This window comes from Lacerta agilis, chromosome 3, assembly GCF_009819535.1.
Source record: "Lacerta agilis isolate rLacAgi1 chromosome 3, rLacAgi1.pri, whole genome shotgun sequence".
In the NCBI taxonomy this organism is placed as follows: domain Eukaryota; kingdom Metazoa; phylum Chordata; class Lepidosauria; order Squamata; family Lacertidae; genus Lacerta; species Lacerta agilis.
Genome location: NC_046314.1, coordinates 19,706,116 through 19,724,805, shown reverse-complemented (window position 1 = coordinate 19,724,805; position 18,690 = coordinate 19,706,116). Strand labels below are relative to the sequence as shown.

The 18,690-nt window shown below is 41.7% G+C and overlaps 1 protein-coding gene and 1 long non-coding RNA gene across 6 annotated transcripts in view; one reads left to right on the top strand and one right to left on the bottom strand.

Moving 5' to 3' along the window:
* Positions 1-5,043: 5,043 nt before the first annotated feature.
* Positions 5,044-6,207, bottom strand: LOC117044598. Its single transcript, XR_004426302.1, has 2 exons — positions 6,084-6,207; positions 5,044-5,361 (listed from the first exon to the last, which is right to left on the bottom strand). It is a non-coding gene; the product is annotated as an uncharacterized LOC117044598 (long non-coding RNA).
* Positions 6,208-6,900: 693 nt separating this feature from the next.
* ATAD2B (ATPase family AAA domain containing 2B) overlaps positions 6,901-18,690 on the top strand; it is a 53,621-nt gene continuing 41,831 nt past the window's right edge. For 4 of the 5 annotated variants that reach the window (XM_033142962.1, XM_033142960.1, XM_033142961.1 and 1 more), the window contains exons 1-2: positions 6,901-7,400; positions 14,200-14,354. In XM_033142962.1, the coding sequence (XP_032998853.1) occupies positions 7,224-7,400; positions 14,200-14,354 (332 nt within the window). In that variant the 5' untranslated portion in view covers positions 6,901-7,223. Of the gene's footprint in view, positions 7,401-13,488; positions 13,549-14,199; positions 14,355-18,690 lie in introns of those variants that run through there. The other variant, XM_033142963.1, reaches the window with a different exon arrangement.

The window sequence follows — 18,690 nt, the reverse complement described above, 5'->3', positions numbered from 1 at the left end:
TAAGCTATATTATGAAGCCGCCTGCTGTTTATGGTTAAGAGATTGGTGCTTGCTACGCAATTGGGAAACTTTAGAGTTAGAAGGATACGACTTACGTTTCGGCTGGCATGCATATTTATACTATGGCAAAACTAAAGTACACAGAGGCTTTACCAATCACATAATAAGGAATGCAATCTATAACGTTTGGAACAAATATAAGAGATACTTCGAAGCGAAAACTCCTAGATGGATTTCCCCCTTGGAGGCTATAGCATTCAAAAGGAAAAACAACGAAATGGGTCAGTGGATTACATATAACATATTGCTAAAGGAGAGAGAAGGGAACCTGGAGTTGAAAAGTTATGAGGAAATCAAAACATACCTCCCAACTTGGTTGGATTACTTCCAGATTAAAGAAAGGTTCAAACAAGACAGGATCACGGGGTTTAGTAAAGAAAGCTCAAGATTTGAAAAAGAAGTCTTAAACAATAAGAACAAGTTGATTTCAAGTTTGTATAAGATATTGTTGAACTGTGAAGTGATGGACGAAATGATAACAGATTCCATGACTAAATGGGCGCAGGATCTGGGGTATCCAATTAACATAGAAGAGTGGGAAAAACTATGGCAGGTTACTCTAAAATTCACGGTAAATTATAACATCAGAGAGAATATGTTAAAGATGGCCCATAGGTGGTACCTCACACCGGCCAGACTTTCTAAAATGTACAAAAGTCTTGCAAACGTGTGCTGGAGGTGTGGAGCAGAGAATGGAGATCTGATGCACATGTGGTGGAGGTGTGTAAAGATTAAAGTCTTTTGGGGACAGGTTTATGAAGAAATTAAAAAGATGATGGCAGTCTCTTTTGTTAAAAAACCAGAAATATTTCTACTCAGTATGGTTGGCAAGGAGATACCGAATAAGTACAAAGAAGTTTTTCTGTATGCGATCGCAGCGGCCAGGATGGTAGTGGCAAGGGGTTGGAAGGATCAAGAAGCACCTAATGTCACTGACTGGCAGGTCAAACTACAAGAATTTGCGGAGTTGGCTTTACTAACACATAACCTAAGAGATAACACCAAGCAGGAATTTGCAGGCAAATGGGAGGTCTACAAAAGATATATGTTGAAATATAATAAGAGTTTTTCTACCATGCCAGCATTCGAGGGATGAAGGGTACAGAAAGAGGTCGTTGAAAGAATGAGGAGCAAGGATATATTTAAGAATGTAGTTGAGAAGTGGTATAAGGGATAGTAAGGGTTTGTAAGCATTCATATTAACCTTTGTTTAAGCTAAAGGGTTTGTCAGGAAGTCGGAAATCATGTCTGGAAAGTTTTTTTAGTTTTTTAGGTTTTTTTTTTTTCTTTTTTCTTGTTTTTCTTTTTTGGAATTTTTAATTTTGTATTAATTTCTTTTTTTTTTTTTCCTTATTTTCAATATCAATATTAATATCGTTATTATTAATATTGTTGTTAATAACTCAGATTATGTATTACTTTACGATCTTGGTAGTGTGTAATAGGCGATATACCAATAAGATACAGTGCAAAAATAAGACATGGACAAATATAACTTCATTGTAAATAACTTTATTTTTATTGAAGGGTCGGGGTCTTTTTTTTTTTTTCTCTTCTCTTTGACTGTTGTTTGTCGTATTTGAGTTGTTGGAATTGTGTGTGGAAACCTTAAAGTATGCAAATAAAATCATTATTGAAATAAGTAATAGCAAAATAAATCATTATTGAAAAAAAAGGCTAATGCTATTCTATGCTGCTTCAACAGAAGTGTAGTGTTCTGAGCAAAGGAAGTAATAGTATGGCTCAGGCCATACGTGAAGTACAGTGTCCAGTTCTGGGTATCACAATTTAAGAGGGATGTTGACAGCTGGAACATGTACAGAGGAGGGCATCGAAGATGATTAAGGGTCTGGAAACCAAATCAGTTGAAGGAGCTGGGCATGTTTAGCCTGGAAAAGAGGAGACTGAGAGAAGATATGATAGCCATCTTCAAATTGCTTAAGGGCTGTCACATGGAAAATGGAGCAAGCTTGTTTTTTTCCTGCTCTGGGGCGTAGGACTCAAACCAATGCCTTCAAGTTACAAAAAACATCAAAGACTAAACATCAAAGAAGATCTTTTTGACAACAAAACTGTTCAACAGCGGAACAGATTCCCACAAGAGGTGGTGGACTCTCCTTCCTTGGAGTTTTTTAAGCAGAGGTTGGGTGGCTATCTGTTATGGATGCTTTAGCTGAGATTCCTGCGTTGCAGGGAGTTGGACTGGATGACTCCTGTGGCCCCTTCCAACTCTACAATTCTATGAATAGGTGGGTCATTGGTCTGATCCAGAAGGGCTCTTATGCTCTTAGGTAGCTAGTTTGCTTACAGCAGCAGCTGAGAACATCAGCCTCAGGGACTAAGTGGGGACTGTCCCCAGGCCATGCCCATCTCTAGGCCACACCCTCCACTGGCCTTTATTGCACCTTCCTTGAGTGTTCTTGCATGCCAAGAATGTGTTCTTGAACTGTGCTCATGCCTCTTGTTTGCCTGTGTGAAGAGATGTGTGTGCACGTAGAGAGCTCTGGCTTTTATGTGGCTGGAATGTGGCCTATGGTACAAAGGTAAGAGTACCGGTACATGTCGCTCCATCCACCTTTGGCTCCGCCCACCACTGGCATCCACCCCAAACCCATACAGTCCTGCATGAACTCATTAGCCAGGGTGCAGGAAAAAAAGTCCTGTCCCTTTTTACATGTCTCCCTGAGGAAAAGCCAGCTATTGAGAAGAATCAGCCAACCTCCTTTTCTAAAATGAGGTCCCTGGCAATTATGCTAAGACTGGTAAAGGGAATCTGCAGCAATACCTCTGTTTCCATTAATCCTGTCCTGTCTAAATCCGTCTTAACAACAATGTCAATATCCATGCAGGTTAAAATGCCCGTCTAGAGCCTAACAAGAGTGTGTTCCAGCAGAGAGGGAACATTGGGATTTTCTAACAATCGACCACAAGCACCTGAAGAATCGCATGAAGTTGCAGGGATTGTCATAGCTAAGTTTTTTGTTTACTGCATCAGGAAGGGGAAAAAAAACCCAGATTCTTATCCAGTAATGTGGGGAAAAAATGATCTAGCACACATTTTAAGGACTCCTTTGTTTTAAAACAAAAATACAGGCTGTAGTCAAACAGAACACAATACTGGCAAAAAACAATTATAACAGCCTATGAGATCACTATACTCTGGGCCCATCAGTTTGCTTCCAGACTGCTCAGAAAATGATTTCCCCCTCACCATATGTTTCTGCTGCTTTAATACACAGATTCCTAATCCTGAAAGGGCCTCTGGGCACTGTTCCAATGCATACTGCTTGCTTGAGAATTTGGAATACATGTTAAAGAGATTAATGTGCATTTAAAAAGAAAAAGAAAAAAAAGAAATATAAATCAATGCTAGGATCTAGTAAGGTAAAAAATGTAAAGGATCTCTGGACGGTTAAATCCAGTCAAAGGCGACTATGGGGTGTGGTGCTCATCTAGCTTTCAGGCCGAGGGAGCCAGCGTTTGTCCACAGACAGCTTTCCGGGTCCTGTGGTCAGCATGACTAAATTGCTTCTGGCACAACGGAACACATGATGGAAACCAGAGCGCACGGAAACGCCGTTTACCTTCCTGCCGGAGCAGTACCTATTTATCTACCTGCACTTGATGTGCTTTCGAACTGCTAGGTTGGCAGGAGCTGGGACAGAGCAACAGGAGCTCACCCCGTCACGGGGATTCGAACTGCTGACCTTCTGATCGGCAAGCCCAAGAGGTTCAGTGGTTCAGACCACAGCGCCACCCGCTTCCCTATACAGTTACACAACACATCCATGCCAAGCACTTCCAAAACCAAAGCAGCACTGATACACACACACAAACACACACAATATAAAGAAATCACTCTCTCTCACACACAGCGAACACCACAGCACAGAATTACAGCGTCATTCCTCTTACTATCTGTGTCTGATTTTTCTATAGTGTAGGTTATAAAAAGACTTTGTCACCTTGCAGATATTACCTTTCAATGCCTTATTCTGACAACCCCATGTAACCTTGAATGTAGTACTATTGTTTCCAGGGGTGGGGGAGGAACACATTCAGTAGATTTAATTCACAGATAATTCATAGAAAGAACGAAGGATAGTAACGTGAGGGGGGTTGCCTCTCAGGTTCCTTCTGGAACACTTGGGGATTAACTGTACTAAACCCAGGCCAAGCCTATGTGAACCTCCTGAGAACAATTGAACTGTACATATGTGAGACAGGAAGCCCAAGTGGGGTGTGTGTGTGTTGGTAAGGGTGAGGGAAAAGGGGGTTTAAGGTGAGAATGGGGTTGCAAAAAAAAAAAAAAAGACTGACCAGAAGTGGTAGTGGGCCCGCTGACCATAAAGGAGGAGCATAAAGGGGTTTGCAAAACTGAGAGGGATAGTGACTTCATAATTGGGTTGAAAGTGGAAAGGGTGCTTACTAATAGCAATGTGGAAGGAGGAAAATTGAGGTTACCATGGGTGGTGGTTTTGTGTGCTAGTGGGGGTTGCACATAAGGAGGGGAAGGCAGTAGCAGCATGTGATTGGAAAGGTGAAAGGGTGGGAAAGAGAAGGTCTAGGGCAGCAGTTCCCAAACTTTTTGAGTTGCGGAGCACTTTTCAGGAGAGAAATTAATCACAGAGCGCTATCGCTGCCCTTATGCCCAAGAAACATTTGTGCATTTTTATTTCCAATCTCTTTGCAGAGCAGAGTTTGGAAACTGCTGCTTTAGGGGGTTAATGTGGGGGCAATGGCAAGGGGCTGTCCAGCAGACACAGCAGGGGAACAGACCCTAGTTATGTGTTTTTCTGGAGCGTAATGAGATGCAACCTGTCCTGACATCAATGGAGCTGAAGATGGCCAGGCTATAAATTGGAACAAATAAAATCGGTTGGCCCTGTGGGCATAGAATTCCAGAGTGTGTGGGCCTTTAGTGTGATCCAGCAGGCCTTGTCTTACTTATGATATAAATAAATATGTATATGATCAGGATGATTAGTGAGTGGTTCATTGGTTCAATTTTATTTATAATGCATTTTTAAAAAGAAAAATTGTATGCTGCACCAGAGTAAATGAAGGGGGGCAATTTCCTCCCATGCCTATTTCAATGAAGGCAATGAAGACTTACAGGTGAAGCAGGGATTCTTTCAGGTGAAACGGGGATTATTATCTGTATTAGTTGTGAGAGCATTACTGGTGAGTTGAGCAAATTATCCCAGATTAACTAACAAGGAGCAGGAGTGGAGAGTGGGTTATCCTGCAGGTGGCCATAATCTGTATGGATTTTCTCATGGGTGTGTGTGAATTCTTTCCCTATAGAGGAATGAAAAGAAAGAATTAGATTTTGGGGGCTTTATTTCCTTGATCCAAGAACTACAACAGGCCAGCAACATTCTTTCTCGGAAAGGTGAAGAACCTCTCTCATCCATTATTTTGCAGCCCTGCCACCTTCACCACAAAACGCTGATTTTCAAAAGAGGACAGGGCGCCTGTACCTTTTTGTGCTGCGGTTCTCTGCTTGTGGAATGCTCCCCAGGGAGGCTTGCATGGTGCCTTTGTTGCCTATCTTTTAGGTGCCAGGCAAAATCTTTCCTCTTCACCCAGGCCTTTGGCCAATTAAACAATTGATGGCCTTTTAAACTGCTGGGGGGGGGTGGTGGTGGTGGTGGTGGAATTTGTACATGCTTTTGTGTTTTATAGTATAAGCTGCCCTGTGATCCTCGGATGAAAGGCTGGAAGAAAATAATGATAATAATCATCATCATCATCATCACTATGCAGAAGAGGGGTTTTAGGCAGCAACAATATTGCCTCTGCCAAGCTCCCCTTTTCTGCATAACTACTGAGCATAACTGTCAACTTTTCCCTTTTCTTGCGAGGAATTCTATTTGGAATAAGGGAATTTCCCTTAAAAAAAGGGAAAAGTTGACAGCTATGCTACTGAGAGGTGCTCTGCCCTCTTTCGCACCTGGCCATCCCATCAGTGACAAGGAATTTGTGCATGTGCTTTTGTTTATTACAGTACATTTATATACCGTATTTTCTTCCCAGAAACGATGACACTTTGAGGCTGGTTAAGTGGCGGCGGATCGTCCCAAGGTGAACCAGTGAGGTCCATGGCTGAGTGGGGATTCCAAAAACCATGGTATCCCAGGTCCCAAATTCTATTTATAAAAAATATACAAAGCTATTTAATTTTCAGATTTTGAAATTTACAAACGTCAAGCAATCAAAACAAGAGAGAGTTCCATAAATTCCCACGGACTTCCCTCCTCCCCTTTTGCGGGTTATGTTAACTTTTTTCCTCCTGCACCTTCTCTATGAATCTCCAGTACAACCATAGTCCAACAGTATTATTCCAACCCTACTCGTAATTCTAATGGTTCACAATGGTGGTGATTTTTAAGGTAAATGATATATTTTTCCCCGTTTCCTTATTTAAAATGCTAGTCTGCCTGGTTTCTAATTCTTCCCGTCTCTCCCCCCCCCCCTCTATTTCAGTACTGTATAACCCATCAGCTTAATCGGCCATTCTTCTCTGGCGGCGACTACCTAGGTCTGAACGCTCTAACCACTATACGGCCCTTCCTATTCCTGGGAAAAACGGTCTAGCGACCCCAATGGAACCCGACCGGCGGCGCATTCACTCGAAGAAGGCAGCGGCTCCCCTCCGCGGAAAACGGGGCTTATCAAGCGACCCGGCGGGCCAAACCTCCCCCCACAACTCCAGCGCGCCAAGCGGGCCTAAACCATAGAGACGCGAAAGGGCCCTTCCAACGTTGCCGGAAGTTCCGCCACGGCGCGCGTCGTCACGCTCTCCATCGATCTCTGCCGGCCCCCCCCCTCACTTCTATGTTGCCAGGGATAGGGAGGAGGCGGTGGAAGAAGAGGCGGCCCTATGAGCGGCGGCGGCAGACCGGCGCCCCTCAGCGGCAGCGGGCCGAGGAGGAGAAAGGGGGAGAGGGAACCAAGTAATGGCGGCCAGTTAGTGTGTGGCTGAGCTAGAGGAGGAGGAGGAGGAGGAGCAGCTCCCCGCGTCCCTTCGAGCCCTTGTTCCTCGCCCGGCGGCGGCTGCTGAGGCGCCGCTCCCCAAAGCAGAGGCGGCGGCGGCGCCAGCGACTGAGCCTCCCTCTCCGGAGCGGCTGAGGAGGCGACGGCGGCGGGAGGGGGGCGCCATGGTGAACACCCGAAAGAGCTCCCTGCGCCTCTCCCGCAAAGCGGCGGCGGCAGTCTCCGGGCCCGGCAGCCATTTCATCTCGTCCAGGACCCGTTTGTCTAGGACCAGCGCTCGGGCAGCGGCGGCAGCAGCAGCAGCAGCGGCGGCCGCCGGTCAGGATGAAGAGTCGGCCCGGGTCAGTGGGGGCAGAGGAAGACGAGGCGGGTGCCGAGGGAGGGAGACTCGGGGCAAGTTCCGTAGCGGCGGCGGTGGCGGGGGAGAAGAAGGGGCCGTTGTCGGTGTGGGTCAGCCATTAGTGTGGGGGGAGGCGGGGAGAGGGGCAAGCTTGGGGGGGGGAAGCTCGCTCATTGTCCCGCTCCGAGGGGCTGAAGTGCGGCGGGGACCGCTCGGGGCCGCAGTACCTCAAAGGGAACCCCCCCATAGAACCGATCCGGGACCCTGCGATGACGGGACTTTCTCCCGGAGGGTGGCAGCGCAGGAAAGAGGTTGGGGAGGCTTTTCTGTGGTGGCTCCCCATTAAGTGAGAGAGGCTCGCCTGGTACCTTCATTGCATAAATTCGGGCCTGGGTGAAAGCGTTCTTTTTTCCTAATTAAACCATCTGTGTCCTTTTAAACTCTCGATTTGTGTGTGGGATGTGTGTGTGGGGGTGTTATCCATTTGTTTTTTGTGTTCCGGTTTAATTTCGCATGGTTTTTCTGTTGTGAACCGCCCTGGGATTTTCGGGTGAAAGGGCAGCCTACAGATTTAATGAACAGGACTAACAACAACAAGAGGAGGGGAAGGGGTTCCGGCTGAACTTCTCCAGGGTGACTGACTGCTTGCGTGTTTTGCGTGCACGCACAACATTGTGTTTTTTGTGGGGCTTCTGCTGCTCTGCATGAGAGTCTGGAAGGGGGGGGGGGTCCTTTACTTGGATCCGAGCAGGCCGCCTTGCTTTGGTGTTGTGCCAGAGGGAGGGAGGGTGGGTAGAAAGCACCGGGGCCTGACTGGCTCTGTTGCAAGAGGTGGACGTGAGCAGCGAGCCGGGAGGGAGCTTGGGTTTTTTTGCGGCAGCTCTCGATGCGAGCGAGCGAGCGAGCCGAGGTCATTTGAGGTAGGACGTGTTTTGTGAGCTTGCACAGCTGAAGGGGGACGCTGCTGGCTGCGGCCAAAAGCTAAGCGGGGGCAAAGTGTGGCTGGTTGGCTTGCCGAAGGCACGGCGGCTCAAGAAGTAGCTGTAGAGGCGGTTTCGGGCGAAGAAGGGGCAGTTGATAAGAGAGAGGAAACAAAAACCCCAATGTGCGCTCTTGCTCTCTTTCCCTCGTCTGTCTCCTGTATGTAGGAGGCGCAGAGAGACTGGCAGGGTCTGCTGTGCCAGCCAGCTGTCTGGGGCACGGCGAGGCTCCCCCTCTGGCCTATGCTGGGACTGCATTTTAAAGGACAACATGGGGAAGAAGAAAAAAGTTTAGGCGTAGAACTGCCAATTTTGTAAATTTCTTAGAAAACCTAAATGGAGTGCAGTTTTCTTTATTAAAAACTGTTTCCTGTTTGGCGGGGCAGGGTAGGGGAAAACTGGGAATTCTCTGACCATTTTGGATAGAGATGCAATTTTACCTTGGAGGAATGTATGGATAGCTCAGTCCAGTTAGAGCATGAGACTCTTAACCTCAGGGTTGCGGGTTTGAACCCCATTTTGCGCAAAGGTTTCCTGCATTGCAGAAGGTCGGACTGGGTGACCCTTGTGGTCCCTTCCAACTCTACAATTCTATGACTCTATGATTAGTTATTTGCCTACATTGCCTGATACATTTTTTAAAAAAATTGACAACCAGTAATGTGGATAGGTTCTTCATCTATTCATTTATTAGTTTTCATTGGCAATGCACTATGTAAATGAAGGAAAAATAAACCCCCTTCTTTGTCCCACATCTCTAGTTCCACACCTTTCTCTGCCACCCCAACCTTATGCTTACGGATAGCAGTGTCCTCATACCAAATGTAACTGACTTGTAGATAGGACTCTGTGAATGAAAACAGCAACACTATATGTATCTTTGTTATCCATTAAAATCTTGTAATAAAAACAATAAAAAAATGACAAGCAATCATGAACTTTAACAAAAAAAATCACAACTGAATCTTTATACCCTGTTCTGGGTACCTTATTCTAAATACTGTATGTGAGCCTTGTCTGTCAACCTTTCAAATGTGAGAAATTATAAATTCCTGGCATGACACATTCAGCCAATCTGTTGTTCCTGTGGGGATAGACATAGGTGTATTAAAGTGTGTTGTTTCTGTTGCTTCTTTGTAAAGTCACAAGGTAGCCTGATCAATGGGTCACCAAAAGTACAGTACTGTATAAGTACGGTATGTTATGTATAAAATGTTCCATTTATTTTTAACTTAAAAAGAGCAGTGGAGCGTTAGTTGAGTGATTCTGTCTGATAGCCTTGGACACTGAAGCACATCTTTTTGTTTTACTTACACAGTAGACATAAACTTATGGGGTTTAGATCTGATATGACCTATGAACTAGTTTACAATGTGTGAATATAGAATAACTTTCCTAAAAGAGTTAAAAAAAACATAGTGTTAGCAGTTTGCAGTGCATACCCCTAAACATTTTGTGAATCTAAGTTTGACCTCATTGAGGGGCAGTATTTCAATATGAGTAGGAAAATGAGAGTACGTCTAAAAAATTTTTTTGGGGGAAATAAGCCCTGGCAGTTACAAAGAATGCTTAAAGACCCATTTAATAAAATAGTCGTAACAGCAGCATGATGCTATGCATGGCTACTCGGGTAAATCCCACTAAGTTCAGTGGGACTTACTCTCCCAGGTAATTGCTGTAGAACTGAAGCCTAAATTTAATCATAAGCATTTAAGATTGGTGAGTATGTATAAATTTGCTGACAGTGAAAATGTTAAAGATGTTTGCATCCATCTGTGACAACATGGAAAACTAATTTCAGATATATGACTTAAAAATTGCTTGTGTACCTGTACAGATTATTAGGACAGTTATGTACTTTCATAGTGCACCTAATATTTTCTAATTTTGGTCTTATAGAAAGAGATGCATATGATTATGAAAAAAAGTATCTCAGGCCAGGCAAATGAGTCTCTTAAGTATTCTTTCAAAAACTACAGATGCTATATTTGAAATATTTGTATTGGGAACTAGATCCTGAATATTAGCCAGCTGTTTTAATGCGCTTATGGAGCATGGTGTACATGCAGGGATTTTCTTGTTCTAGCCTGAGCTGTTGGGGGAATCCCCATGCTGTCTTCTTTCCATTGAAGAGAAGGGTTCTGTGGAAGTGCATCTTGGATTGCAGTAGTTCCTTGCTATTCTTCCTTATCTGTTCCTTGCTTGACAAGTGGAATGCTTCACAATATTGCCTTTTTTGTAGGCTTATTTCAATATTTTTTTTATAAAAAAACGTTATTTGCTTAGAAACCAGATGGTGATTCTGTTCAGCATTGTTTTGATTACCGGTATTTCTGATGGAATATCATGCACTACTTATGTTCATTGCTGTTAAGTCTTATGTGCCTGTATGAATGGGAAATAATGTATAAAAGGTGAAGTGTGATCATTTATTAAAACTACTTAGATAATAGTTGTCTCCCCCCATGAGATACCATACAGAACAAAGCTGACCTATTAAAATTTTCCTTAGACCTTGTATAAGAGTTGATTGCATGCAGACACTTTGAAGCCAGATTCCAGTAAAAAAATACATATAATAGTGATTGTTTTACAAATAGCACCTTGCTATTTTTATTCTGTCATGACAGTATGTGAGGTGATAATCCTAAGCATACATGCTTCAAAGTCAACTCTAGTGAAATTAATGGGATTTACCTCTGTAAGTTTGATTATAACTGACATGTAAGCTTGTGCAACTTCTTGCTATATGTTGTTGAAACATTTTTGTTTATCTACAGGTAAATAAGAGACCCTTAACTATTTTTGTTAGATACCTGAGAGGTGATTTTAGTGTTGGAAAAAGTAATGTTTAGTGATTCTTGGATGAACATAGTTTCAGCAGCCTAGGTTACAGATCACAGAATGAGGTTTTGCTCCCCAAATGGTATTGTTATTGTATATTTGGTAGTATGTACAGGAAATGAAGTAGAGTATTGTTCGGATTGATTTTTCAGATGATAAAAATTGTATGATTCGGGTTTTTTATTTTATTTAAAGAAACCCGAAGCATTACGGTTGATAATATTTGAAACTGTAAACTAAAAGGTTTGAAATGGTTTTAAAATTAATATTCTTTCATGTGGTTGTTATTCTTGCTTTCTTATTTACAAAGCTAGTTTTATGATCCTCTGGGATGAAGTAAGATATCAGAGATTCCTGCATTGCAGGGGGTTGGACTAGATGACCCTTTGATTTCCTTTAAACTCTACAATTCTATGATTCCATGAAAACAAATGCTGTCATAAGGAGTGACCTTAATAGTTCTTTGTAAATTACTGTTGCTGTTTGAAGAAGGTCCTTACTTAGCACAACAGGGGAAAGTTTCCATTCTTGTGATTTATATTTTGTGGTGTGGGGGGAGGGGATGTTTTATGTAAGATTTACCCAACTTAATTGAGCAAGAATGCATTACTGAGAAATGCTGCCTGAGTTGTTACATGTGTTGCTAGAAGCAGCACTTTCAGCATATCTTGATTTAGGAGTATAGCACCCTCATGTATTTAATTGCAGTTGAGGCATAAAATGTTCCAGCTGAAGTCTATACCAGACTTCCATGTTTTATCAAAATTGAAGTATTTTTGGAAAGAAATCTCACTTAAAGGCTGAGAAATATGTCTAGTATAATAGGCTTTATTTCATATTTAAAAGTTATGTTGAATTCCCTGTGGCCCATCTGGTCCAGGTGCTGAATGGATATTGTGTGTTTCAGTGGTCCTCATGGATCATCTGTTTGAACCATCATAACAAAGTTATTCAGAAAAGCCTGTCAGAAAATGCTTATGCACCTTCTTCTGAAAAAATTCCCAAGAATGAAACTGCATCACTTACTAGTCAGATTGTTGCAGTTAATTTCTAAAAGGCATCGGGTTTTACTGTGTAATTCTAATCCATTTTAAGTTCTGTCCTTAATTGTTAGGAGAAACAATGCTTTTAGCTTTTCATTCTGAAATACATTTGGTTTTAAAATTGTTGTTACACCCTTTGCCCCAGTACTCTAGTCTGAACAAACTTGCTACTTCGAGTCATTCAGCACATGAGATGATTTTAAAGCTTTTATCATTCTTGTAGCTTTCTTCTGGGCTGTGTCAGTATTACAGATCAGGGGCCACTAACATTTTTGGGAGGAGAGAGAGATGAAGTCATTCAACGCACACAATGCTGGATTCTGCCTAGTATTACCTTGAAGAATATAACATTTAATGTCAGTGCTTAAGACACGTCACATAGATTGTGCAGCATCATTACCAAAGCAAGTCCAAGCTAGTCAGCTGTAATTTAAATTGAGCCCAATAGTTTCACAAACAGCCTTTCCCAAAATATTTTGTAGTTGTCTCCTAAGAATTAAAAAAAAGGATGACTGTTGACAGAGGACTGTTAAGCTGTCTTGAAACAGTCACCAGAGCTAAACTAGAAATATATCTGGAAATTATTGTGGCTTGTGATAATATTTTTTAAAAGCTTTGTGTTTAGAAATACTTATTTTTAATTACACTGAGCAATAAGCTGGTTGCTAAGTGTCTTCAGGCAACGATGCAACAGTTTTTCTGCCTTGTCTGCTTTAGCTAGTTCAGCTCTCCCATACCACTCAAAAAACAGGTTTCAAACCAGTTGTGTAGCTTCATTTTGTACTCAGAACAGAATTACTCAGTATATTTAATAAAGGATTGGCCTGCGTCACTGGTATACTTCATAAATAGTGCAGGCACACCTTTGGGTTGTTCACACAGCATGTACAAACATGGCTGTGGTCTGGTAGCTTACTGTTTAATATTTTAAATTATATAGTGAGTTAATTTTTTTCTAAATTAATTAATTCTGTTGTCTGTGTTCAGTATATTTAGTTTACAGCTCCATGCAGACTTGATAGCTAAGGAGCAGTCAAAGCATTTATTGTAGTAGTGTTCAAACTATATTCTGTGGAATTTGGAGGTTGTCAAGAAGATCACTAAAAGTGCTTTTCTATTTTTTAAAAAAGCATGTCAGCCTTTCGGAAAGTCTTGAGTGTCTTTTAGGGCTCTTCCTTGGTTGTTTTTGGTTAAAGGTTTTTTTGGTGCCCAGCAAAAACTGAAAAGTATGTCTGGCATGGTTTTCACAGGAGAGGGATCCACAAGGAAAGAAGACCCTGAGGTTAGGAAACTTGAATTTTGTTGGCTTTGCAGGGAAATAATGACTTTGAATTTCAATGGGATTTGAGAACTTCAAAGTACAAGTCCTTAATTTGTTTATTGTTGTAATTCATTGAAACCTTGCAAAAGATTTTAAATTCCCAGTTGCCAGTAACTATTCTTCAAAAGCAAAGAAAAGCCATTTCAATGATAATGAGAAGAGGGTGTAAAAATATTTGGCAAAAGTGATTTTCTTTGTTAGCTTGCAAATTATATTATTAATTAATTAAAGGTTTTAGAGCATTTATGACCTCTAGATGTATCATGTGCTGTTTTGGCATATATTGTTGTTTGATCAAAGGAAATGTTGGCTCTCCTCTTCTCTCTAATATAAATATTGGAGCTTGGTGAAAAATCTGATGCAGCCTCTGGAGAAAGATATAAAGCAACTTTCATTTTCCTCGTGTCTTTTCCCTAGGATTAGATTTCAGTTTTGGCTTGGGTATTTACATGTATTTTGTGAAATTCCTGTGGGTTCACTAAAAGTAGTACTACAGTTGTCTGAACAGAAATGGATTGCCCATCTCTTCCAAATATATCCCAGAATGTTTCTTTACTGATGAGTGGTGGTTTAAAATGAGACTACCAGCTTGTCTTCTTTTTTTCCTCTTAGAGAGATGATGGTAGTGATGGTAGCTTGAGTGATAGCCACATATCTCCTCCAGCCAAACGTACCTTGAAACATGCAGATTCTGTATGCAAAGACAAATCAAAATCTCGCAGTACTGGGCAGCGAGAGGAATGGAGCATCTCAACTGGACAGTCCCGGTAAGAATGTTACCAGTATTCAAATATTTGTCTAATAGAGTTCTGCCCATTTGCTTGAACCCTGTAAATCTCTTGATAAAACGTTGAATCTCCATTCTCTTGCAGTTAAACATGTTACAACAAAGTGTGTCTACTGCTCTAACAGCATCCCCTTTAAAAGTTTTCCCCTTCCATAGCATAATAAAATGAGCCCTGTGTCCTGATGTTATGGTATTAATGCATTTCCTGGCAGTTAATTGTGCGGTGCATAGACAATACACTGAAAATGGGGACTATACCTGGAGGGGAAGGTGATAACCAGATTTGGAGTGTGTGTATGCTTTTGCCCGTAAACGTGGATTTCTTATAATCTCTAGTTTCTCAATCAATCACATGCTAATGGAAGCTTCTTTGTTTAAAACTTTATAATAAAGAATAAAAATAAAGTTGAGGCTTCTGACTTCATGCATAAGTCCATGAGATGCAGCTTGTTCCTTCTCCCCCTACTCGACCACTTTATTTCAAATAACAAGCTTTGTTTGTGGAAAAACATCTGTTGCTTACGTTTAAACATCTGCAATTCCTTGTGATGTAAGTGCTGTAATACATTCCGTAAGATGAACTAGTTTAAAGCTCTGTGCCTTAAAGCAGAAATGTGTCCATCTCTCCCTGTTTGCTACATAACTACCGTACCTGTCAAGGGCTCCTTCTCCAGTCATTCTACGCTGAGCTGAGCGTGTTGTCCAAACCTGGGTTTGTATTTCAGCTCTCCCAGACAAACCACAACCTGTAACTAATGTTTGTCCTACGCGATGAAGTCAAATAGGAGAAAGTTTTCTTGGTTGTATCACTGTAGCGGGATAAAAACACTGTACAGAGGTAATATATAAAGCACTTCAATCACCCCCCAAATGTTACTAGCCTACAAAAATGTTTACTAGCCAGCTGGGAGATGACAGAAGATGTATGGAGAGCTGTGCCCCTCCTGAAGCAGTCCATTGCATTTCTGTGCTGGACATAGAGGATGCCGTTTTCCTCCTATGGCTTGGTTTATATGTTGGGTATGGAGGGATAGAGTGCTCTGTCCCTCTCTTGCCAGTCTGCACTTGCCTGCATGCAGTTCCTTGTTGCCTATGGCTACCAGGAGCTAGTGCTTAAGTACAAAGCTGCTCTGTTTTACTATGTGGTTCTCAGAATTACAGAGATAGATGAGAATGCTTTTGGTTTTCTGAAGTTAAAGTTTAAATTGAATTCATGGTCTCAGATGTCCGAAAATTGCACAACTAATGTACATTGTAATTTAAGCTGATAAATAACTATGCACTGTTTATGCTGGTTGGAGTTGACATATAAATATCCTCATTCTTTCCCCCTACTTTGCCAAGGGAATAAATTGAAATACTGTTGCACACCACCATAGTAGAGAGGATCCTCCAATGCTCTAGTTGCAATCTTCAAACTATCTTCAAGGAAAGTTCAGTATAAAGCTCGTGACAATAGTCTAAACCTAAGGTTACATGAGCACACATCACAGTGGCAAGGTTATCTTGATCCAGGACAAGCTGTGGCTGGTGCAGCAGCCAGAACTGGTAATAAGCACTTTTTGTCACTGAGGCTACCTAGGTCTCAAGTAATGATGGTGGATCAGGAGAACCCCCAGACGTAAGAACCTGCTCCTTCAGAGTGTGTGACTCCATATACAATTCCTGGATACATACGACATCAACATACCAGCAGTACCTCTATCTTTTCCAGACTCAGTCTGTTTGATACCTCTAATCCAGCCTATTACCACTTCCATGCAGTGGTTCAGCACTTACAGAACTTCAACCAGTAAATGGATCTGTGTGTAATCCACATATGGGTGACACTGAACTCCAAAACCACAGATGACTGCCTCCAGCTGCTGATTCATATAGTTTGGGGACAAAATAGTACACTGCCAGTCCCCGCAACACAATTTCCAAGGCATCTAGCATGATTCTTCCATTGCTAGTTTTTGGAAACAGTCCTGCAGGTAGAAGTGGAACCACTACAACTCAAATACCCCACAGAACCGCTCCAGGAAGATGTCATTGGTGATATCAAAAGCCTTCAAGTTTTCAAGAGGAATCAACAAGGTTGCACTTTGCCCCAACTCTGTACCAAAGCTGGGCATGAAGCCTGTTTGAAATGGGTTAAGATAATTAGTTTAATCCAAGCACTCCTGGAGTTGCCTGGCTATCATCCTTTTGAGAACCTTTCCCCAAGAGAGGATATTAGCTATTGGCTATAGGGTCCAGAGAAAGCATCTTGAGAAAGAGGCACTCCATTGCTTCTTCCAAAACAAGAACAGCCACGCAAAGACACATTGGTAGCCACAAACTGAGCCTTCTTTGGCACCATCACTGCCATACAGTAGGCACAATTTTATGTTCTTACTTGTGCTTGGTCATCTTTGCTGCAAGTCTTTCCTGCTTGATTCATTGCCTGAAGTAGTAGTAATAGTAATATTGATGATAATATTTTTAAAAAAAAATTTATACCCTGCCCATCTGGCTGGGTTTCCCCAGCCACTCTGGGCTGCTTACAGCACACAAAAAATGTAAAACATTAGATATAAAATTTCCCCCAATACAGCGTTGCCTTCAGATGTCTTCTAAAAGTCAGATAGTTTTTTATTTCCTTGACATCTGATGGGGGGGGGCGTCCCACAAAGATGAATGTATAATAATAATAATAATAATAATACCCCGCCCATCTGGCTGAGTTTTCCCAGCCACTCTGGGCAGCTCCCAACAGAATATTAAAAACATGATAAAACAACAAACTTTGAAAACTTCCCTAAACAGGGCTGCCTTTGATGTCTTCTAACAGTCAGAAAGTTTTTTATTTCCTTGACACCTGATGGGAGGGTGTCCAATAGGGTGGGTGCCACTATCAAGAAGGCCCTCTGCCAGGTTCCCTGTAACCTCACTTCTTGCAGTGAGGGAACCGCCAGAAGCCCTCAGAGCTGGACCTCAGTTTCTGGGCTGAACGATGGGGAGTGGGGCAGAACTTGCTACCTTCGGCCTAAACCTGACAGGAAGTGGTTTATCCATGTTTCATAGAACATCTTCTAGCATCTTTACTTTTACTCTTTGGAGAAATATTTTAAACCTGAATGCCTGTCCTGCCTGTCATTTCCTGTTCCAGAATAGAGTAAATGCTTCAGTAATTTTTCTGGCAAGAATATTTTCCATTTGTCTACTGATAGCCTTATCAGACAGGTGAAACACCGTAGTTACTTGTTTGCTTTATAATTCTCAATTAAACACAATATCTTTGTGTGTGCTCTAACACTGAGCTATGACCCGTTTCCTTTGGGCTACTTTATTTTGGAAAGAACTTCAAATTTGAAATCTGTTCTTTTTAAAACAGATAATTACAGTTCTGTAGAATCAACGTATAGAATACTTGTGTCTTATGAGTTCTTGAGCTGATCAATAGAGTGGCTGTAAATTTTCTTTATTTATTCCATTAATGAATAAAGCATAAACCTGCAGTTGGTAAAAAGAGATGTGGCATGTTTTGTAAAATCACTGTGCAGCTGATTCCCACCATTACTTATTAAATAGTTTTAACCTAAACTGTGAGCTAATATGTACACTGCAGCTTAGCAAGACTCTTAAAAATCAATACAAATATTTTGTTTTTAAAAAGGACTAGGAAGGAACACAGTAACTATGAGCCCCTCTGTAGAAGACTGTATGTTCTTGCTAACCATATTTTGTCATGCGAGCCAGGTCTATGTTTCACATTGCCTAAATATTGGCTTTTGAGTCTCTACCTTGTGGAATTGCATGTTTTTTTTTTTTTTTTTAATCTGAACAGTTTCACAGGTACAGATTTTCTCATCAGTGTGACAGTGATGGGGAAACATATTTGCTAAAATTATCCTGGACATAGAGCTATTTACAATCCTGGAACCTGTCACTGATTAGCTCTGTGAAGCTTGTGTCTCATACTAGCACAAAATTGTGGGAGTGTGTTAAATAATCATAATAGGCAAGTTTTTGCTGTTTTAAGATCTTGGTAATATGACTGCTTCATACTAATAGGTTTTAACATTTGAGAGCTTATGTTCTGCGGATAAGGAGACAGTCTCATTTCATTGTTGATTCCCTGGGTGAACTTGGGCAAATCTCTAGCTCTGTCTCATTTCCCCATCCACAGGTGTTGAAGAATAGATATCTATTGTGAAAGAGGGTGAGATATAAAACTACTAATCTGAGAAGTAGTTTACTATGATACTAGCTGTGGTCATATTCAGACTGTAACATTGAGGTGTAATGCAAGTTATGTGTGGCTTGTAACTTTCTATAGAACAAATTTTGCA